The sequence below is a fragment of the Epinephelus fuscoguttatus genome, linkage group LG5 (genome assembly GCF_011397635.1).
Source record: "Epinephelus fuscoguttatus linkage group LG5, E.fuscoguttatus.final_Chr_v1".
Classification (NCBI taxonomy): domain Eukaryota; kingdom Metazoa; phylum Chordata; class Actinopteri; order Perciformes; family Serranidae; genus Epinephelus; species Epinephelus fuscoguttatus.
In genome coordinates this window covers 1,120,855-1,139,780 of record NC_064756.1, presented here as the reverse complement: position 1 = coordinate 1,139,780, position 18,926 = coordinate 1,120,855, and the positions used below count along the sequence as shown (strand labels likewise).

Genomic DNA, 18,926 nt, shown 5'->3' with positions numbered 1-18,926 from the left:
AGGTCTGTGTGACCCTCCAAGGATATGCCTCCCCAGACCATCACTGACCAACCACCAAACTGGTCATGCTGGAGGATGTTGCAGGCAGCAGCAACGTTCTCCATGGCGTCTCTAGACTCTGTCACATCTGTCACATGTACTCAGTGTGAATCTGCTGTCATCTGCGAAGAGAACAGGGCGCCAGTAGCCAATCTGCCAATTTTGGTGTTCCCTTGCAAATGTCAGTCAGGGTGCACGGTGCCGGGGTGTGAGCACAGGCCCCACTTGTGGACGTCGGGCCCTCATGCCACCCTCATGGAGTCTGTTTCTGACAGTTTGGGCAGAAACATGCACATGAGTGGCCTGTTAGAGGTCATTTTGTAGGGCTCTGGCAGTGCTCCTCGTATTCCTCCTTGCACAAAGAAGCAGATAGCGGTCCTGCTGCTGGGTTCTTGCCCTCCTATGGCCCCCTACACCTCTCCTGGTGTACTGGCCTGTCTCTTGGTATCTCCTCCATGCTCTTGACACTGCTGGGAGACACAGCAAACCTTCTGGCCACTGTGTGTATGGATGTGCTATCCTGGAGTAACTGCACTACCTGAGCCACTTCTGCGGGTTGCAGATACTGCCTCATGATACCACTAGTGGTGAGGGCACTGGAAAAATGCAAAACTAGCCAAAAATCAACCAGAAAAGGTGCAGAGTGTATCAAGTGTAGACATGATAGGCTACTTTCCTCATTTCCAGCAGCAAAGCTGTCAGTTAGGCCCATTATCTTTAACAGGGATCATTTCCTCCAACAAAACAAAATGTTGGCACTAATTAATGGTGCTATTAAGTGTCCGCTAATGATCAGTTTCTTTCTTATGAAGGGCTGGGATGAAAGTTCCACTTCTTTCCACTCCTTTTTGAACAATCTTTTCATTGTCTGTTGTTGTTGCTTTCTTTTCTTTTTTAATGTTCAAAATAAACTTTCAAATCAAAATCAATCAAATGAATTAAACTTCCCGTCATGACTGGGCTGCATTTCTGTCAGCGGAGTCATTTTTTTCCGAACAGCTGATTGGCCAGTGGGTGGTGCTTTTTATAGGATCAGATTCAACCCTGAACTTACCCTGCTCCGGAGCAGGATAGCCGTTCAGAGTAAGTTACCATGGTGATCTACCCCGATAAGAACTGAACCAGCTTCATGAGACCGAAAACCCAGGGTTAACCCTGAAGTTACCTCGCTAACACATTAATCCTGCTTCGTGATACAGGCCCCAGACCTGTAGTATGTTTATTTAGACATGTGCATTTAATTGTAAGACAAAGCAAAAGTCGGAATGGGTCTCCATGGCCGAGCAGCTGCACACAAGCCTCACATCACTAAGTCCAACGCCAAGTGTTGGATGGAGTGGTGTAAAGCCCACCGACACTGGACTGTGGAGCAGTGGACACGTGTTCTGTGGAGTGACAAATTACAGTTCTCTGTTTGGCAGTCAGATGGGCGAGTCTGCTGGTAGAAGACTATAACTATAGTATAACTATAACTATAACTCTGCTGTTATATGGGGTGCCCCAGGGCTCAATCCTTGGTCCCATTCTTTTCTCATTGTATATGCTTCCCCTTGGCCAGATAATTAGTCACTTTGGATGTGTATCTTGTCATTGCTATGCGGATGACACTCAGCTATATTTTTTCACTAAAGCCAGATGATCTTAGCAACCTAAACACTCTCCACAACTGTTTAGCTGCAATAAAGGACTGGATGTCTGTCAACTTTCTTCAGCTAAATTCTGACAAAACTGAGCCTCTCATTTTTGGCCCAAAAATACTGCTCAAGGCATCTTTCAGCATATTGGCCCACTTGCCCCCTATGTCAAAATTAACACTAGAAATTTTGGCATTACATACTCGTACTCGTACTCGTCGTCCTCCGCTTATCCGGGTCCGGGTCGCGGGGGCAGCAGCCTCAGCAAGGAAGCCCAGACAGTCCTCTCCCCAGCCACTTCCATCAGCCCTTCCGCGGGAACCCCGAGGCGTTCCCAGGCCAGCCGGGTGATGTAGTCCCTCCAGCGTGTCCTGGGGCAGCCCCGAGGTCTCCTCCCGGTTGGACATGCCCGAAACACCTCCCAAGGGAGGCGACCGGAAGGCATCCTTACCAGATGCCTGAACCACCTCAACTGGCTCCTCTCGATGTGGAGGAGCAGCGGCTCTACTCCGAGTCCCTCCCGGATGTCTGAGCTCCTCACCCTATCCCTAAGGCTGAGCCCAGCCAGCCTGCGGAGGAAACTCATTTCGGCCACTTGTATTCGCGATCTCATCCTTTTGGTCACTACCCAGAGCTCGTGACTATAGGTGAGGGTTGGAACGAAGATCGACCGGTAAATCGAGAGCTTCGCTTTCTGGCTAAGCTCCCTTTTCACCGGACCGGACCGGTTAAGCGCCCGCATCACTGCTGACGCTGCCCCAATCCGACTGTCAATCTCCCGCTCCATCCTACCCTCACTCGTGAACAAGATCCCGAGATACTTAAACTCCTCCACCTGAGGAAGGACTTCCCCCCTGACCTGGAGTGGGCAATCCACCCTTTTCCGGCTGAGGACCATGGCCTTGGACTTGGAGGTGCTGATTCTCATCCCAGCCGCTTCACACTCGGCTGTGAACCGCCCCAGTGAAAGCTGGAGGTCACTGTTCGATGGAGCTAGGAGGACCACGTCATCCGCAAAAAGCAGGGCAGATTCTCCCATCACCGAACCTGACACCCTCCACCACTCGGCTGCGCCTAGAAATTCTGTCCATAAAAGTTATGAACAGAACCGGTGACAAAGGGCAGCCCTGGCGGAGTCCAGCCCTCACCGGGAACAGGTCCGACTTACTGCCAGCCACGTGAACCAGACTTCCGTACAGGGACTGGATGGCCCTTAGCAAGGGGCCACCCACCCCATACTCCCGGAGCACCCCCCACAGGATGCCCCTGGGGACACGGTCGTAAGCCTTCTCCAAATCCACAAAACACATGTGGACTGGTTGGGCGAACTCCCATGCCCCTCCAGCACCCTGGCGAGGGTAAAGAGCTGGTCCACGGTTCCGCGTCCGGGACGAAAACCACATTGCTCCTCCTCGATCCGAGGTTCAACTATCGACCGGACCCTCTTCTCCAGCACCCTGGAGTAGACCTTACCGGTTAGGCTGAGGAGTGTGATCCCCCTGTAGTTGGAATACACCCTCTGGTCCCCTTTCTTGAAAATGGGGACCACAACCCCGGCCTGCCAGTCCAGAGGCACTGCCCCCGATGTCCACGCAATGCTGCAGAGGCATGTCGGCCAAGACAGCCCTACAGCATCCAGAGCCTTGAGATATCCGGGACGAATCTCATCCACCCCCGGGGCTCCGCCGCCTCAGAGTTGTTTCACCACCTCGGCGACTTCTGACCCAGAAATTGGACGACCTGCCCCTGAGACCCCCGTCTCTGTTTCCTCACTGGAATACGTGTTCGTGGGATTGAGGAGCTCCTCAAAGTATTCCTTCCACCGCCCGACAATGTCCCCAGTTGACATCAGCAGCTCCCCGCCCCCACTGTAAACAGTGTGAGCAAGTTGCCGCCTTCCCCCCCTGAGGCGCCGGACGGTTTGCCAGAACCTCTTTGGAGCCGATCGATAGTCTTCCTCCATGGCCTCACCGAACTCCTCCCACGCCCGAGTTTTTGCCTCCACGACTGCCGCCGCCGCGCTCTGCTTGGCCCGCCGATACCCGTCAGCTGCTTCCGGAGACCCACATACCGACCATGCCCTGTAGGCCTCCTTCTTCAGCCTGACGGGTCCCCTCACCTCCGGTGTCCACCAGCGGGTTCGGGGATTACCGCCGTGACTGGCACCAGCGGCCTTGCGGCCACAGCTCGCAACCGCCGCCTCAACAATGGCAGAGCGGAACAAGGCCCATTCAGACTCAATGTCCCCCTCCGCCCTCGGGACGCGGTCGAAGCTCTCCCGGAGGTGGGAGTTGAAGATCATCCGGACAGGTTCTTCCTCCAGGCGTTCCCCCACCATCTGATCCAACTCACCACCAGGTGGTGATCAGTTGACAGCTCTGCTCCTCTCTTCACCCGAGTATCCAGAACATATGGCCGCAGGTCAAATGATACGACTACAAAGTCGATCATTGACCTGCGACCTAGGCTGTCCTGGTGCCACGTGCACCGATGGACATCTTTATATTTGAACATGGTGTTAGTTATGGCCAAACTGCGACCCGCACAGAAGTCCAATAACTGAACACCACTCGGGTTCAGATCGGGCAGGCCGTTCCTCCCAATCACGCCCCTCCAGGTCCCGCTGTCATTGCCCACGTGAGCGTTGAAGTCCCCCAGCAGAACAATGGAGTCCCCGGTTGGGGCACTGTCCAGCACCCGTCCCAGGGACTTCAAAAAGGGCGGGTACTCTGAACTGTTGTTCGGTGCATAAGCACAGACAACAGTCAGGACCCGTTCCCCAACCCGAAGGCGCAGGGAAGCAACCCTTTCGTCTACGGTGGTAAACCCCAACGTACAAGCAGAGAGTCTGGGGGCTATCAGAAAGCCCACCCCGGCCCTCCGCCTCTCACCCGGAGCAACTCCAGTGAAGGAGAGAGTCCAACCCCTCTCAAGGACTAGGGTTCCAGACCCGAAGCTATGTGTCGAGGTGAGGCCGACTATATGTAGCCGGTAGCGCTCAGCCTCTTCCACAAGCTCCGGCTCCTTCCCCGCCAGAGAAGTGACATTCCATGTCCCAAGAGCCAACTTCTGTAACCGAGGATCGGACCACCAAGGCCCCCGCCTTGGTCTGCTGCCCAATCCACATTGCACCGAACCCTTCTGGATCCCTCTACAGGTGGTGGGCCTGCAGGGGGACGAACCCATGTAGCCGGTTCGGGCTGGGCCCGGCCGGACCCCATGGGCGAAGGCCCGACCACCAGGCACTCGCCCACGGGCCCCAACCCCAGGCCTGGCTCCAGGGCGGGGCCCCGGTAACCCTGCGGGCCGGGTACACATATCCTTGATCATAACCATCATGAAGGGTCTTTTGAACCGTTCTTTGTCTGACCCTTCACCCAGAACCAATCTGCCATGGGCAACCCTACCAGGGGCAAAATGCCCCCGACAGCATAGCTCCTAGGGTCATTAGGGCACTCAAACTCCTCCACCACGATAAGGTGACGGTTCTCGGAGGAGTTGGCATTACATTTGACCCTTAATTGAAACTTGAACACCATGTCAATGAAATGATTCAATCCTGCTTTTTTCAACTCTCGTGGGCCCTCGTGAAATTCCTGCCCTGCTTGTGTCCATATAGTGTACATTCCTTAAGTCTTCATATACAGGATAGTAAAACAAGAAATGAACCTCATTCTCAACTTCACCTAAATTACACTGTATAGTAGATAACAACTGGTGTTTCCTTCTGTCACAAGCGTTACCTCTGACCTTTGTCACCTCTCCATCTCTTTTCATGCATTGAGATTACAGGGGGTGGAGGGGCACATCTTGGCATTTTCCTTCTTTAGAGTGCAGCTTGGTGGCTGAGACGTTTGGACTAAACATGTTTTTTAATTTTTCATGCTCCTTCATTATTGTTTTGGTGGTTTGCCCACAACACCCTAAGCAGGCTCAATAACAAAACCAGCATACCTGAACTGTGGCCTCAGTCTCTCAGCTGGCATCACCTTAAGTCTCTTACTTCCACCAAGTAGTTTCTGTCAGTGCACACTTCTGTTGAGACAGAGTCACAGCCTTTGCCTGTTTACTGATGTCAGCCACTAACTTCTTGCTGGTAAAGCCTTCAAACCCCTAAAGTTTGCGGGAGTGATTGCACTGCAAATTCACTGTAGCCCACCTGGAAATCTCCAGAATTGCCATCTCAACTCCTGGCTTTCAAGAACCAGAGACTAGAATTGTTCAAGGTCACCCTTTTGTGCTTGCTGCCCTTCTCAACTTGCTCCCTGTTCTGAACACTTAGACCAAAGGATGATGGACACCCGAAGAAGCAAGGGTCACTGATCAGGAAAACCATGTGTATAACTTTTACATTTTCTGCAGTCCCACAGCCACCTTGGGCAACACCTAATTGTTGTGGTGGCTACATATCAGTTCTCTTTCTGGATAGTCTAAGTTTATAAGACCTGCTAGTTGTGGTTCAAAGTATGTAAATGGCTATCAGAAATTATTAATTATTATTAAAAATAGTTATGAATTGTCCATCCATCCACTTATTCGGGGGCAGCAGACCTAGCAAAGCACCCCAGACATCCCTCTCCTCAGCAACGGTTTCCCGCTCTTCGTGGTAGACCTAAAGGCATTCTGATGCCAGATGAGATAAGTAATACATCCAGCGTGTTCTGGGTCTGTCCCGGGGTCTCCTACAAGTGGAAGGTGCCCAAAACACCTCTAACAGGAGGCACCCAGGAGGATCCTTTTCAGATGCCCGAACCACCTCAACTGACCCCTTTCGACATGAAGGAGCAGCGGCTCTACTCCGAGCTCCCTCCAGATGTCTGACTCCTCCCCCTATCTCTAAGGCTGAGCCCAGACACCCCACAGAGGAAACTCATTTCCACTGCTTGTATCTGTGATCTCATTCTTTCAGTCACTACCCAGAGCTCATGACCATAGGTGAGGGTTGGGACGGAGATAAACCAGTAAATCAAAGCCTCACATTCCAGCTCAGCTCCCTCTTCACCATGACGGTCTGGCGCAGCGCCCGCATCATTGCAGAAGCTGCACCAAACCACTGATCCATCTCACGCTCCATTCTACCCTCACTTAAACAAGACCCAGAGATACTTGAACTCCCTTGCTTGAGGCACTGTCGCCCAATCACAAGGAAGCAATCCATCAGTTTCCAGCAGAGAGCCATGACCTTAGATTTGGAGGTGCTGACTCTCATCCTGACCTCTTCACACTCAAACCGCCCCAGGTCATGCTGGAGGTCACGGTGTGATGAAGCCAACAGAAACACATCATCTGCAAAAAGCAGAGATAAACTTTAGAGGGGCCCATACTAGACCCCTTCCTCCCCCCCAGCTGTGCCCGAGATCCTGTCCATGAAAATCACAAACAGGATCAGAGACAAGGGACAACCCTGGTGGAGGCCAACATCCACCGAGAGTATTCGGACACAGCTCTCACCTTGGTCATACAGGGACCGGATGGAATTATGAATGAGATCAAATAATGTTTTAACTTCTATTAATTCACCTTGTGGGGCTACACTTCTAAATGAGGGAAAATGAGAACCAATAAATAAATTCTCATAAAGTAAAATAAACTATTGATTTGAAACTCTGATTAATAATTGTGAAAAACTACCAGATCAATAGTAAAGGTGGAAGAATTATACACATTGGAAACATGGACAGAGTGTACTTGTTTTGCTGACACTCATCAAACACGAATTATCACTGGTCCTTTGATAATGAGGTCATCTCCCTGCTGTGGGTGTCCTCTGTGTCTTGAAAAGTTTAAAAGAGGTTGAAGCAGAGTTTCAGTTCAGTTACGAGGGGTTCACAGTGTGACTGCAGCAGGTTAACAGGTGAATGTTCAAATGTACTCATCCAAAGTGTTATTTCTGACCACTTTAAAAAGTAAATGGTCTGTTTGGGGTTGTATTTTACAGTTTACTCTATGATAATGAATCTGTTCAGTGTAACTACGCAGACCTCTGTTTTTGTGTGTTTGATATTTCAGCTGCACATTGTGCCAAAATGCAAGTTTAAAGAAGTTTTCACAGGTCTTTAAGAGAATGCAATAATTTTTGCTCTATGTTCACAGAATAGATGTAGTGATCCTAAGGATCAAAGAGAGGATCATGATAAACTCTACACAGGGTTTGTTTTTCATACTTGACGCCTACTTTGACACTGGACTGCTCAAATACTTATATTTTATAATTGTAATGTTTCTTTACATGTTGATTCTTTGCTCCAACCTCCTGCTGATTGTGGTTATCTGTGTGAACAGAAGCTTACATGAACCTATGTACATGTTTCTGTGCAGCCTGTTTGTAAATGAACTGTATGGCAGTACAGGGTTGTTTCCATTGCTGCTGGGTCAGATCCTCTCTGACATTCACACTGTTTCTGCTGCAGTCTGTTTACTACAGACATTTTGCTTGTACTCTTATGGAGGTGTAGAATATTTAAACTTAGCCATCATGTCTTATGACAGATATCTTGCTATCTGTTATCCTCTACAATATAATATGCAAATGAAATCTCATAAGATTGCCGTGCTTATTGCGTTAACATGGTTATACCCTTTGATAGTGTGCATTTGCATGATATTTATGACTTCCTCTTTACAGCTGTGTGGGAACATCATTAACAAAGTTTACTGTGTCAACTACTCTGTTGTGAAGCTGGCATGCTTTGACACCAGTGTCATTAATATTTATGGACTCATAACTTCTTTTGGTAAAATCTTAGGTGCTTTAATTTTCATCTGTTACACGTATATAAAGATCCTTAAAGTTTGTCTTTTGGGTTCTAAACAGACCAGACAGAAAGCTGTCAGTACCTGCACACCTCACCTTGCTTCCGTCTTGAACTTCTCTGTTGGAGCGAGCTTTGAAATGTTACAGAGCAGGTTTAATATGAGCGGTGTGCCCAACATGTTGCGTATCTTTTATCCTTATACTTTTCGCTTGCCCTCCACTCTTCAATCCTTTAATGTATGGCCTGAATCTGTCCAAAATCCGTGTCACATGTAAAAATCTGATTGCAAATGTTCTCCGTCAAGGTTAAGTTGTCTAACAGATCAGCACGTCATCTCTGATGTAACCAGACCTGTAGTATGCTTATTTAGACACGTTCAGTTTTTTTATAAAATGAAAAATAAAGTATATGAACTAATACTTTGATTTGAAATGTTTTGCTTTTGATGTTCTCTTCACAATCCCAATGATAAATCTGTACAGAAACAGATCAAGAAATGAGTGAAATGTACTTAAAAGCAGAATAGATTGTGATCAACAAACAACGTGTGGAAGACATTTTTCTAAGACAGAGTCAGAGTGATGGTCCTAAAGTAGGTATTGATCACTGTCCAGCCTTTAGTCAAAATCAATTATTTTAGATAATAATGATGCAAATGCTGCAGTTTGATACAGAAGTCAGAACTCCATCATAAATCAGTCAGACACACAGATCACAAGGTTATGAAACACCTGAGAAGGACAGGTCTCTGTGGACTCATAATGATGTTTGGCAACCTTCTTTCACACAGAGATGGAGGAAGAGATGCACTGCAACAACTTAAATAACAATAACGACTATAACAACAATAATATAAATATGAAATATGATTATTAATAATAGTACAATGTGATTGTATAATTATAATACGAATAATACTACTAATAATAAAACACTTGATTTATATAGTACTATGAGTGGTATGTAAACATTCAGTGAGGAGTATTGCCTGATTAGGTGTCCATGATAATTTTTAAAGAGCACCCTGCAGCTAATCAAAACTGAGTATTCACCGAGACCATGGTATAATATCTGATAGTATACATATGTGACAATAATCATATGTGTATAATAACAGTAGAAGTATGACCAGTGCTTAATTTGAGCCGGAATGTAGTGGAACGCACCAGGATCTTTTCAGAAAAGGCTCTGGTGCGTTCTGGAACTAATTTGCATGGGTCTAGAACTTTTCACATCTAAAAACTACATACAGTATTGGCTGATGTCACTAGTGTTGCATGGTGGAGTACTGTAGTACTACGGTGCCTCACGTACCACTACTGTGGGATAAGTTCGAAGTCAAATCGCAAGAGGGTGAGTGTCCATGCGCCATTCAATAACAGCACGCGCTGGTCAATAACGGCGTGTGCTGGCCACCTGGCACTCAATATGCTGCTGTAGTGGTTTGTTTTCCAGACATGTGAGTATCTTTGAGCAGTGAAAGTTATTATTTATTTCTTTTTACTTGTCTGCAGTGATTTTTTTTCCACAGAGCTCTACGTGTGAGCATTTTACTCGCATTTGCGACATTGCAGATTTCAACCAGCAGCAGAAACGATAGGCAAATCCTGCCATTAGTGGATTGAATGGGGGTCACAGACCGGATTACGATGGTCAAATAGCCTACGGCGGCTCCGCGGCGCAAGGTAACCGGACACAGAGAGGTCTGACTCCAGGTCCAGTCGCCTAATTTCCTCTTTAGTTGGTGTCATGACTGCCCAGTAGTACCTGGACAACCGAGCCGTGGCGGCACATAGGTATGTGGCGTGTCAGAGGAGAAACAAGCCTTTGTGGCAGGTAACGGTCCACAAACCTCACCGCACTTTAGGGACTGTTCTTTACTTATGAAGGGACTGTTCTTTACTTATGAAGGGACTGTCAGGGGAGGAGGGTGGCTGGTTGATCTTTATTTCATTTATTTATTTTGTTTTGATCCCCCCTATGTTCATCACTGATTGATACTGTTTTTGAAGTGTCAATAAGTCAATAAGTAATTTATTCCATTGAAATATCATTGATGTATTATAGAAAAGTGATTTATCTTTTCGCAAATGACAAAAGGCACATCTGCCTCATTTTCACTGTGGTATCGTGATACTACTCAGAACCGTGATACTTTCACTGGTATCGTACCGTGGGTCCCAATTTTGGTACCGTGACAACACTAGATGTCACAACCATTCCGTTCGGAGTTGCGCAGTGAGGCCGCTCGGGTGCCACTCACAAAAGTGTTCCCCCACTTTTGGGAGTGGGGGAACACTGCTCTCTCAGAGGCCCAAAGTGTTCCCCTACTTCTAATTTTACAAATTAAGCACTGAGTATGACTAATGTGTATCATATTAAGTCCCCCGGCAGATAAGGCCTATATTAGCTTAACTAGGGCCTGGTTCAAGATAAGCCTGAGCCAGCCCTACTATTAGAGCCAGCCCTAACTATACGAGTCAGCCCTGACTGTAAGAAGAATGTTAGTGACATGCAGTAATAGGATGTGAATGTTAGCAGATGAAGACAGGAGAGGGAGAAAGGAGTTCAGTGTATCATATGAAGCCCCCAGTGGACGAGGGCCTACATCAGCCTAACTAGGGGCTGGTTCAAGACTAGCCTGAACCAGCCCTGACTATAAGTTTTATCAAAGAGGAAAGTCTTCAGTGTACTCTTAACTGTGGAGACAGTGTCTGCCTCTTGGACAAAAATTGATCCAGAATATCAATGGTGGTGGTGGTCCACTACTCCTTCTTGCATTCACCAAGTATAAACAAATGTGTGAAGGTTTTCAAAAAGAATCTAAATTTCAGGATATATCTTAAACTATGGAAAAAGGGTCGATCTTTTAATTTTGGTCCCAAAAAGAGAAATCTCAAGTTTGAACATATCAATAGTTTGCAGACAGTGCCAACATTAGTTCTGGTAGTTATTTTAATGGGGAAAATAATCAAAAATTGTAAACAACAGGCTCTCTGTAATGTTTAACTGTTTTGCTAACTTTAATTAAACATGAGCATCAATCAGTGGGATCTTTCCTAATGAGGCCATCCTTCTGCTGTGGGTGTCCTCTGTGACTTGAAAAGTTTAAAAGAGGTTGAAGCAGAGTTTCAGTTCAGTTATGAGGGGTTCACAGTGTGACTGCAGCAGGTTAACAGGTGAATGTTCAAATGTACTCATCCAAAGTGTTATTTCTGACCACTTTAAAAAGTAAATGGTCTGTTTGGGGTTGTATTTTACAGTTTTCTCTATGATAATGAATCTGTTCAGTGTAACTACACAGACCACTGTTTTTGTGTGTTTGATATTTCAGCTGCACATTGTGCCAAAATGCAAGTTTAAAGAAGTTTCACAGATCTTTAAGAGAATGCAATAATTTTTGCTCTATGCTCACAGAATAGATGTAGTGATCCTAAGGATCAAAGAGAGGATCATGATAAACTCTACACAGGGTTTGTTTTTCATACTTGATGCCTACTTTGACACTGGACTGCTCAAATACTTATATTTTATAATTGTAATGTCGCATTATATTGTTATTCTTTGCTCCAACCTCCTGCTGATTGTGGTTATCTGTGTGAACAGAAGCTTACATGAACCTATGTACATGTTTCTGTGCAGCCTGTTTGTAAATGAACTGTATGGCAGTACAGGGTTGTTTCCATTGCTGCTGGGTCAGATCCTCTCTGACATTCACACTGTTTCTGCTGCAGTCTGTTTACTACAGACATTTTGCTTGTACTCTTATGGAGGTGTAGAATATTTAAACTTAGCCATCATGTCTTATGACAGATATCTTGCTATCTGTTATCCTCTACAATATAATATGCAAATGAAATCTCATAAGATTGCCATGCTTATTGCGTTAACATGGTTATACCCTTTGATAGTGTGCATTTGCATGATATTTATGACTTCCTCTTTACAGCTGTGTGGGAACATCATTAACAAAGTTTATTGTCTCAACTACTCTGTTGTGAAGCTGGCATGCTTTAACACCAGTGTCATTAATATTTATGGACTCATAACTTCTTTTGTTACAATCTTTGGTGCTTTAATTTTAATCTGTTCCATGTATATAAAGATCCTTAAAGTTTGTCTTTTGGGTTCTAAACAGACCAGACAGAAAGCTGTCAGTACCTGCACACCTCACCTCGCCTCTCTGCTCAACTTTTCTGTTGCTGCTTGCTTTGAAATAGCTCAGAGTAGGTTCAATATGACTGGTGTTCCCAATATGTTGCACATCTTTTTATCATTGTATTTTCTCACATGTCCTCCCCTCTTTAACCCTGTGATATACGGCCTGAAACTGTCTAAAATTCGTGTGACATGTAAAAATCTCATTTTAAATGTAGGCTGTTAGTATTAGCAGACACACAACAGATGTGCCTGTTGTCTTTAATGATGTTGTATCTTTTTATTGTTCTGTGCAGTGTGTTGCTATTATACTTTGATTATTATTTCAGCCTGTTTTGCTTTTGTGCACACAGAGGCAGTTGAGAAGACACTGTTATATATATATATATATATATGTACAAATTATATGTAATATATGTATATTACATATAATATAAAAAATATAAAAAATTCTGAAATGTTTTGCTTTTGATGTTCTCTTCACAATCCCAATGATAAATCTGTACAGAAACAGATTAAGAAATGAGTGAAATGTATTTAAAAGCAGAATAGATTGTGATCAACAAAAAACATGTGGAAGACATTTTGAATCAGAGTGATAGTCCTAAAGTAGGTATTGATCACTGTCCAGCCTTTAGTCAAAATCAATTATTTTCGATAGTAATGATGCAAATGCTGCAGTTTGATACAGAAGTCAGAACTCCATCATAAATCAGTCAGACACACAGATCACAAGGTTATGAAACGCCTGAGAAGGACAGGTCTCTGTGGACTCACACACTGCACAGGGTGGAAATTGATTGGGTCAAGTTACATTAGAGAGATGAATGAATAAAGAGAAATATACATGACTGGTCTCTGGTAATGTGTGAGATTAGAAACATGCACCACTCAGGCACAGTTCCAATGTATCATGCCAACATGATAATGTCTCCAAGGGGGAGAGGAGGATACTCCCTTTCTTCTTCTTTTTTTCCCTGAGGCCTTTCTCAAAGTAGGTCCTTGTATCAATTCAAGTTTCAAGACCTTCATTATTTAGTTTTTTCCATGATGCATCTGAGTAAAGGTCTTCAATCAAATAACCACCCAACAAATTTGGAGGTAGGCTGAACTCCAGCATAGAGAAACAGAAGGGACGGGAGTTATCGGTTACTGTTTGTAAACACAACATTTAAACTTGGTGTCTCCTCCCTATGCTGCTTGTACGTTCACTGCAGGCTACTGTACGACTGCAGGGATGTCACATTTGTTGTAATGCAAGAGCTGATACTTCAGCAAGCTAACTAAGGTAACTACCATCATCGACCTGTCCTCCAGAAAAAAGTCCAACTGTCTGTTAATCTTCAACCTCATCCTCTCCTTCAGTGCTAACCAGTGAAAGTGAATGCCATTCGCTATCATTTAGAATGAGATCTGCCTGCTTGGCATTTCTTTGATTGTATTTTCTAAGTACTTTGTCCTCAACTTTTGTAGCTTTTTCCTTCTACTACCTGGTCACTACTTAGTCCTACTAAGTCTACTAGTCTACTACTAAGTCCATCTTTCTGCAGGTAAATGCATCGCCATACACTTCTGGTTGGTCATTAGTCACCATTAAGAAAACATAATGAATGTCATTAGTAGTGTGTTTAGAGCAGGATCAGAGTCAGAGTCAGTTGGAGTCCTGAGCTTTGTTCATGAGGTCAGCTGCAGTTGAGAAGACACTGTTCTTGTGGCATGAGGTTTTGGTCTTGATAGACCCCCACCTCTCGCTGGAGAGGAGTGTGTCAAAGAATTTGTGACCAAGGTGGGGGGGCCAGCCATAATCATTCCTGTTCATGTCACGCTGCTGGAGTCCCACCGGTCCTGGTAATATTGCAGATTGTAGCCAATTATTTTTTTCAGCAGAGCAAATGATAGGCTGCAGTCTGCGGAATCGTCATCTTCAGTTTTGAAGCTCAAAACAGAAGATGACCAAGAGATGGCACGTAGGAGACAAATATTCCCGGTAGCGTTAGTGCTGGTGGATATGCACAAGTAAACTGACATGTGCCCCTCTCCTGCTGCATTTCAGTAAAGAATGTCAAATACTTGCACAGATGAGGTGGGAAAATTGTAATGTTAACTGCCAGCAAAACCTCAGCTCAGGGATTCCCCAGCAATCAGGATCACTGCAGCAGGGGGACCTGCCAGCCCCTTGTCGTCTTCTTCTTACCTCTGCTGCCATAAAGAGCTGCAGCCTTGCTGTGGTCACCACATTTGGCCTGCAAAAAGGAGACATAGAACTTTTCTTAAGAGGACGTAAGGGCCTGCTAAAGTTCTTGGTTGGTTAGGAGTGGACTGCTAATCTAAAATAAATGAGTTTAATACAAGCAGCTACAATAAAGTCTGCAAACTAACTTCAGAGGCAACAAGGAGCAACAAACCTTAGTTAGCAGCAAGCTGCTGTTGGGACCTGACCTTGTAACGGATTATCTAGTGTCAGGAACTTCTGGTTCAAGTATCAAAATTGCTATCGGAAATAATTATTTATAGTAATAATTATCAATTATGTTAAATAACGTGACTTAATTTACATTAAATCACCTTGTGGGGCACCATTCCCAGAAAGGGAAAACATGATAGCCGGTTAATGAAATAAGTCTCATAAAATACGCTAACCTATCAATTTGGAATTCTGATTAATAATTAGATTAATAGCTTTAACCACGATTTCTATATTAATAGCAAACGTTGAAGGATGTCAGAGTTCTTGACACAGCAGGGGATTACTACTCATTCACTCTTGTGTAATATTAAACAGACAGCAGGTAGGATTCCAAAAGTATTTATTCACAAAGAGGCAAAGTAAAACAAAACCCACAGATTCTAACTAACAATTTACAAGCGTGGGTGTGTACATGAAAACAACAAGATGGCCAAATCAAAGATGGAGAGGTATACTTGACCTCAGGGAGACAATGTATGACTCTCCTGTCTTTGGTCCTGTCACAATAACTCCTTTTGTTGGATGAGGTTTTGTCCCAAAAATAATTATGTTAACAATATCATTGTCATTTTAAGACCATGTTAAACCATGTGTATAATGATAATATGATTGTATATCAATAGAAGCACACCCTTTCAAAGAGCTAGTGCAGAGAAGCTAAAACAGGAGTTTTTAAGGACTTACTAGAGCTACCTGATAATAGAGAGTTACAGTAATCCAGCCTTGAGGTAACAAAAGCATGGACCAATTTTTCTGCATCTTTTCAGGTCAGGATAGGCCTAATGTTCGCAATATTACGCAGATGAAAAAATGCAGTCCTTGAGGTTTGCTTTAAATGTGAATTAAAAGACAAATCTTGATCAAATATTACTCCGAGGTTTCTTACGGTAGTGCTAGAGGCCAGAGCAATGCCATCTAGAGAAACTATGTCATCAGATAAAGAGTCTCTGAGTTGTTTGGGGCCAAGAACAATAACTTCAGTTTTGTCTAAATTTAACATCAGGAAATTGGTGCTCATCCAAGTTTTTATGTCTTTAAGGCAGTTATGGAGTTTAGTTAATTGATTACTTTCTTCTGGCTTCATCGATAAATACAACTGAGTATCATCCGCATAACAATGGAAATTTATAGAGTGATTTCTAATGATGTTACCTAAAGGAAGCATATATAGAGTAAACAGGATTGGTCCGAGCACAGGACCTTGTGGAACTCCAAAACAAACTTTAGTACATAAGGATGATTCATTATGAACGTCAACAAACTGAAAACAATCAGATAAATAAGATTTAAACCAGCTCAGTACTGAACCTTTTAGGCCAATTAAGTGATCCAGTCTCTGCAGTAGAATTTGATGGTCAATTGTGTCAAACGCCGCACTAAGATCTAATAAAACAAGTACAGAGACGAGTCCTTTGTCTGAAGCAATCAGAAGGTCATTTGTAATTTTAACTAGTGCTGTCTCAGTGCTATGATGCACTCTAAATCATGACTGAAATTCCTCAAATAAATTAGTGTTAACTAAAGGTAAAACTTCTTTAAGTAGCCTAGATGAGATGGGGTCTAATAGAAATGATGATTTAGAAGAGGAAATCATTGAGGTCAGTTGTTGCTGCAATCCTGATATATATATCAGGCCTCATAGCTGAGTCTAGGGTCCCTGTGTTTGAAGGCAGATTGGTACCAGTCAAGGGCAGGAGGTGATGAATTTTGTCTCTAATAGTTAGAAGTTTTCAAAAACTCATAAAGTCATTACTGAGGGCTAAATGTTTATTCTGACATTATGTTGACTAAAATGTTGGTGATCGGTGTTTCTTATGTAAACAAACACACACATAAACACAACAGACAATATGGAGGTCAGCAAAATGAACATGGTCATGGCCATGTTTCATACAATGAGCCGATAACAAAATTATGACAGGCCTTGCTGCCATCATCCAGAGTGAAACTGTGTCATAAGATTTCTCTGTTCAGTATAAGTTTACATCAGCTGTGTCTTAGTATGTCAGTATCTTTCTCACACTTTGTTAGGCTGTCCTGTCTGACACACCTTTTCAGTGTCATGTGACAGTTGGGTACAGTGCCTGTGGAGTGGCAGACCAGGGTGGTGGTTCCCATTTTAAAAAAAGGGGACTAGAGGGTTTGCTCTAATTACAAGGGCACTGGTCAGCCTCCCTGCGAAAGTTTGTTCCAGGTTGCTGGAAAGGGGGCTCCAACCGTCTGTCGAACCTTGTATTCAGGAGGAGCGATGCTGATTCCGTCCTGGTCGTGGAACAGTAGCTCTTAACCTCTTTTATCCAGCTCTTTACCCTTGCAGGGCTGCTTGAGGGGTCGTGGTGGTTTGCCCATCCAGCGTACATGTTTTTTGTAGACTTCAAGGGGGCTTACGACTGCATCCCCCCCGTCTGGTGCTTGAGAGCTGTGTCCAAATACTTGGCACAAACACATTTTCAGTGGGTCTTGTTTCTCCTCCAGGGTTGTCCCTTGTCTCAGATTCTGTTTGTGATTTTCATGGTCAGGATCTCAAGGCACACGCCGGGGGGAGGAAGAGGTGTGGTTTAGTGACCTCAAAATTGAGTCTCTGATTTTTGCAGATGATGTGGTTCTGTTTGCTTCATCACACCGTGACCTCCAGTGTGCACTGGGGAGGTTAGCAGCCGTGTGTGAAATGGTCGGGATGAGAGTCAGTAGCTCCAATTCTGAGGCCATGGTTCTCTGCCAGAAAATGAGATGGACTGGCGTTTTGGTGCGGCATCTGCAGTGATGCAGGCTCTGTGCCAGACCGTCGTGGTTCAGAGGGAGCTGAGCCAGAAGGCAAAGCTTTCGATTTACTGGTCCATCTCCGTCCCAACCCTCACCGATGGTCATGAGCTCTGAGCAGTGACTGAAAGAATGAGGTCACAGATACAAGAGGCCAAAATGTATTTCTTCTTTGGGGTCTCAGCCTTAAAGATGGGGGAGGAGTCAGACATCCGGAGAGAGCTTGGAGTAGAGTTGCTGCTCGTTTGTGTCAAAAAGGGTCAGTAGAGGTGGTTCAGGCATCTGATCAGGATCCTCCTGGGCACAATAACAATAACAAAGACTGGCCACGTATCATTCTGACATGAAACAGCTTTTTTCGTTGGCGTCTGATACTGGAGGTCACTGACCAGGCACCAATATTTGCCAACTTCGGAGTGAGTCCAGGTTGATCTGTTACCATGCCTCAAAGATTTCTCACTAGTTTTTTCTTATAGTCACTGTCCTATTTTAGTTTAAAAACTCTATTCCATAACTTCTGTCAGACATCTTTTGATTTAAGGTTTAACAACCACATGCTACTTCCATTTGTTTTTACACACCATAATCTGATATCATGATGGGACCTTTGATAAAAGGCAAATGTATGTCACCATACATGGAGAATGTCCCGGGAATCCACAAACTGTTTGGGGTCTTTATTTGTGGAGTTTAAACGTTGTTGTCTAAATGTTTTTCCTCCGACGAGTCAAAGACAGAGGGTTTGGGAAACTGATTACACTAATTGGCATATAGGTGTTAATATTAGTGTGAATGTTGTCTGTTAATATTGTTTATGTCAGCCCAGTGATAGACCTGTTCAGGGTAAATGGGTATAGATTGACAAACTATAGGGATCACAGTTGGCTGGAAATTGTTCTTTTAGGGAATTGAAATGATCAGTATCAATCTTTGAGGTTAAGGTTAGAAATTACAAAGAGCAGGCTACAAACTTTTCTTGTTTTTACTAACACTGAACAAAAACTTGAGGATCATTGGGACCTTTTGATGTGAGGTCACGCTGCTGCTGTGGGTGTTCTCTGTCTTTAAAAGTTTTGATAAGACGTTGAAGCAGGGTTTGAGCTTAGTTAGAGG

At 44.6% G+C, this 18,926-nt stretch overlaps 3 protein-coding genes across 3 annotated transcripts in view; all 3 read left to right on the top strand.

Annotated features, from left to right (window-relative positions):
* Positions 1-18,926, top strand: part of LOC125888456 (olfactory receptor 52K1-like) — a 185,410-nt gene that overhangs the window by 120,272 nt on the left and 46,212 nt on the right. The window lies entirely within an intron of this gene.
* On the top strand, positions 7,891-8,703 carry LOC125889548 (olfactory receptor 10A6-like). Its single transcript, XM_049577636.1, has one exon. It carries the CDS (start codon positions 7,891-7,893, stop codon positions 8,701-8,703), a length of 813 nt encoding a protein of 270 aa, XP_049433593.1.
* LOC125888466 (olfactory receptor 52E4-like) lies at positions 11,883-12,812 on the top strand. Its single transcript, XM_049575850.1, has one exon. The coding sequence runs from the start codon at positions 11,883-11,885 to the stop codon at positions 12,810-12,812; it is 930 nt and encodes a 309-aa protein (XP_049431807.1).

Coding starts and splice junctions, on each gene's coding strand:
- LOC125889548 (XM_049577636.1), top strand. CDS start 7,891: ATGTTTCTTTACATGTTGATTCTTTGCTCCAACCTCCTGCTGATTGTG.
- LOC125888466 (XM_049575850.1), top strand. CDS start 11,883: ATGATAAACTCTACACAGGGTTTGTTTTTCATACTTGATGCCTACTTT.